The sequence below is a fragment of the Octopus bimaculoides genome, chromosome 2, assembly GCF_001194135.2.
Source record: "Octopus bimaculoides isolate UCB-OBI-ISO-001 chromosome 2, ASM119413v2, whole genome shotgun sequence".
NCBI lineage: Eukaryota > Metazoa > Mollusca > Cephalopoda > Octopoda > Octopodidae > Octopus > Octopus bimaculoides.
In genome coordinates, this window is record NC_068982.1 from 125179642 (window position 1) to 125184403 (window position 4762).

At 36.3% G+C, this 4762-nt stretch overlaps 1 protein-coding gene across 1 annotated transcript in view; it reads left to right on the forward strand.

Annotated features, from left to right (window-relative positions):
* The window catches only part of LOC106879127 (sulfhydryl oxidase 1), an 80919-nt gene extending 76422 nt beyond the window's left edge, over positions 1–4497 (forward strand). Inside the window, exons 9-10 of the mRNA XM_052965579.1 lie at positions 1977–2115; positions 3711–4497. Coding sequence (XP_052821539.1) covers positions 1977–2115; positions 3711–4465 — 894 coding nt within the window. The 3' untranslated portion in view covers positions 4466–4497. The remainder of the gene's footprint in view (positions 1–1976; positions 2116–3710) is intronic.
* Positions 4498–4762: the final 265 nt, after the last annotated feature.

Consider the following 4762-nt stretch of genomic DNA (forward strand, 5'->3'; position numbering starts at 1 on the left):
TATATATATATATATATATATGACGGGATTCTTTCAGTTTCCATCTACCAAATCCACTCACAAGGCTTTGGTCAGCCTGAGGCTATAGTAGAAGACACTTGCCCAAGGTGCCACGCAGTGGGACTGAACCTGGAACCATGTGATTGGTAAGCAAGCTACTTACCACACAGCCACTCCTGCACCTATAGCCACAGCTATTTTCCATAACATGTTTCTTCAATATAAATTATGAAATTTACTTGTCAATATATATTTTTAGAAATTTATTTCAACTTAGTCTTGATTGATTTTTATAAAACATGATCTATTGAATGCTGTCCTATTTAACTCATGCTGTGTAATTGTCCTTTCTCCTATAGACACATGACCTGGAATTTAGATTTAGCGTGCTGGGGCTAGTCAATTACGTCAGTCCCGGTGCTCAACTGATTCTTATTTTATTAACCCCGAAAGGATGAAATGCCTAGTCAACTTCAGCAGAATTTGAACTCAGAACATAAAGACAAACAAACTGCTGCTATGTAATATTTTCTAACATGCCAGCAATTCTACCAGCTTACTGGCTTCACATGCTGTGTAAATATGGTTACATTCTTATACCAACCATGCTAGAAGTGATTTTCTTTTTGTTAAAATTTGGGAAGTAGCGTGATCGTTGCCAGAGCACTAGCTGTCTGGCTTTTGTGCCGGTGGCATGTAAATAGCACCATTTGAGCGTGACCATTACCAACCTTGCATTCCTGGCACTTGTGCCAGTGGCATGGGAAAAGACATTCAAGTGAGTTCGTTGCCAGTGCTGCCGGACTGGCTCCTGTGCAGGTAGCACGTAAAATACACCATTTTGAGCGTGGCCATTGCCAGTACCTCCTGACTGGCCTTCGTGCTGGTGGCACGTAAAAGCACCCACTACACTCTCTGAGTGGTTGGCGTTAGGAAGGGCATCCAGCTGTATAAACTCTGCCAAATCAGATTGGAGCCTGGTGTAGCCACCTGGTCCACCAGTCCTCAGTCAAATCGTCCAACCCATGCTAGCATGGAAAGCGGATGTTGAACGATGATGATGATAATGATTCTTAAAGAAACTTAAAGAACCCAAAAGCTAATGTGACATTTTGGTTCAATATCTTAAGTTCAACATTTAAATTTAGAATAGTTATTTTCATCTTTATATTGTCATTGGGATGAGATGTTCCCAAGCTTTTGTAGTTTTAAAGAAAAGATAGAGAAACCTGATTTATGCGGCATTTTAAAGAGAGCAAACAAAAAACACTTGGGAATATAGAATATGAACCCGTTAAACACCTATTCTATTAGGAAATTTGCATTTATTGACATTAACAAATATATAAAATTCCCAGACTTTTGTTTAGTTTATTTATCTTTTTTATTCTATCTTGTAAATATATTTAAATCCACCCCAATTACTTGCAACCATTCTTGTATAATGTGAGTAGTTTTGTATCTCCTCTACAACAAAAACCGTGTTCTGGTCCCTTCTTTCATATTGTCACTGCTTATCACCGAGCATAAAACTGCTTCCTTCTCTTCTATAGTTCCACTCAGTTGAAGATGATTTAGTCTTACAAGCTACAGTGCACTATCATTAATGTCGGTGCCAGATAAAAGACACCCAGTATACTCTGTAATGTGGTTGGTATTAGGAAGGGTACCTATCTGTAGAAGCCATGCCCAAGCAGATATAGGAGCATGATGTAGTCCTTTGGCCCACAAGATTTTGTAAAGCCATCCAACCCATGCAAATATGAAAGACAGGCATTTAAAGATCATGGTCTGAAGCTTACAGGCCTAATATTGGATATTTATTTTTTAATTTGATTATTTAGATTATCACATTTAGTTAAGTGCTTTTTGCTCTCCTAAAAAAAAATAAAAAACACTGCCTTATTGATTAATATTTTGTGGATCATTTCTGAATTATACTGTCATTACATAACTTTATTTTCTTTTTGTTTCAGGCTGAAGATGCTTTCTTGCCAAAGAAAATAATTTGGATTGGATGTCGGGGCAGCAGACCTCAATATCGAGGTTACCCTTGTAGCTTATGGACAATTTTCCATGCTCTTACTGTTAATGCTTACTTAAAGAACAGAAATGGTAACTTCAACTGTTTTAATTTATTTGCTTCAAAAATGAATTGAGAATGCTCTAATAATGAATTCTGATAGTAGCACAAAATAGAATCAATTCCAATAAATAACTAATATTTATTTTAGCAACCTTAACGGGACAAAAAGTTGAGTCAGTGATCTTGAGAATCATTTGGTTTTGATTATAATGTTTCATAGGGATAACTGACATGTTTTAACCTTGCACATGTAAAGACTGGATTTCCAGCAGACTGTGTGAAGGCTGATATGCAATAACACTGTAAGTGAGGACTCAAACTTCTTCAAGCCACAAGCAAATGATGGACATTTTGTTGCTGTAATCATGGTATCACTACTATAGTTTCATTACATAGAAGGTGTAATATAGGTTGGACAAATCACAAATCTTTAGTCACCGTTGCATCTTCCATTGTTGTTGTGTCATCTCGGTCATCTTAGTAAATAAATAACCTATAAGGTTTCTACTATTCTTCTTACTCTGACTATAATGTCTATATAAAATATATATTATAAAGATTACTTTAGAATATTGAAGTATATCTAAGCTCTACTCAACTTACAGTATCAACATTTTACCAGTTTTCCATTTTTTTTTTTGTTTGTTTGTTCTGAGTTTTACTTTTAGAACAATTCCTAACAACAAACCAAACTTTCTGCACCACAAATTTACTCGAATCCCAATAAACTAATATTGATATACATTTTTGAAAAAAATATCATAAATGTTTATATCCAAAAAGAATTGTGTCATATTAACAATTCCAATGGTTATACTGCAATATAAGTGTAAATATTTAACACTAATTCAACTATTCACCTATGGCATATGAATGGTACTTACCTTGTCGGTTTCTCAAACAAGGTCAGTAATGTTTGGACCATTGTCTAAATCCAAAATTCATGTCATGGATGTATTTTGTAAAGCACATTAATCATCATCATCATCATCATCATCGTTTAATGTCTGCTTTCCATGCTAGCATGGGTTGGACGATTTGACTGAGGACTGGCGAACCAGATGGCTGCACCTGGCTCCAATCTGATCTGGCAGAGTTTATACAGCTGGATGCCCTTCCTAACGCCAACCACTCTGAGAGTGTAGTGGGTGCTTTTACGTGCCACCGGCATGAGGGCCAGTCAGGTGGTACTGGCAACGGCCACGTTCAAGTGGTGTATTTTACGTGCCATCTGCACAGGAGCCACTCCAGCGGCACTGGCAATGTCCTCGCTCGAATGATTTTCAAGTGCCAATCCATCCCATCCATCTAGTTTTCTTGCCCACTGTTTTTGGAAGGGTCGTAGGGGTTAAATCTTCAGGTATTTATTCAGTAAGGTCCTATTAGAAACAGCCATCATTAAGCTTTCCTGCTGGATTCGCAAAGGTGACCAGCTTAGACTATGGATATTATCCAACCGTTTTACTTGTGGTCTGCCCCAAGGTCTCCTGCTGGTTAGCTCAGCTTGAAGAATGTGTCTTGCGATCCTTTCTTGTTCCTTTTATTTTTTAACAAATTTGTTGTAACAATTTTTAATTACTATTAATTTTTTTTATTATTTTTTCTTTCTTTTTTTAACCTCTAGATCTTTCATCAAATCCAGCCGAAGTTCTTTCAGCCGTTTCTAATTACGTCAGTAAATTTTTTGGATGTGAAGAATGTAGCCGGAATTTTCAGAAAATGTCACAAAATATTTCGTCTGTGATTCACAGTCATGAAGATTCAGTGTTATGGCTATGGGAAGCCCATAACAAAGTTAATAAACGTCTTCACAATGATTTCTCTGAAGATCCATTTCACCCCAAAATTCAATTCCCGTCCGCGGAAATGTGTCCAGCATGTCACAACCAAAATATCAACGATAATTCAAAGATAATTAAAACTAATCAGAAATGGAATAAAGCTGCAATCTTGGACTTCATGATTCATTTCTATTCCACCAATTTAATCAAAGTCTCAGAATCCATTAAGAACTCTTATAATAACCTGCTGGCCGAAAATTCTGGCAAAACTGCTGAGTCATTTTTAGTAAAGTTAGAGAACAGAACTGAAGAACTTGATTGGTGGGAGAAAAAACAGAGAAAAAGAGATTTACAAAATTTACATAGTGTCAAAGAACAAAGAAGACAAAATCATTTAAGAAAACTAATTGAGAGAAATGTTAATCGACATGATCTTCATTTAAAAGTCCGGTCTTCTCGGACATTTTGGATATTTAGTGAGATTGACATAGGCATGTGTATTATATTTTACATTTTTTGCTTAAGTCTTCTTATTTTCTTATATTTCCATTTTGCACGCCGGAAAGGCAAACGGTTGTGTAAGCTTTTACCATATTGACTGCAGAGAAGCAATAAACATCTTAGCTTCTACTCCATCTTGTTATTATTATCATTACTATATCATTAGTCAAATCATCATCATTTTGCCGTCATCATTTATCATTCACCTTTTATGCTGGCATTGGGGAGGATGATTTGACAGGATTCAATGATGAATCCAAGTTTTGCATCAAGCTCCAATGTCTGCTTTGGCAGTGTTTCCTGCGGCTGGATGCTTTTCTTCATAATTAGAATACAGGTAAGTTTCTATCAGCCAAATCCTAAAGCCAGTTTGGATTGTTTGTTGGCATCATTT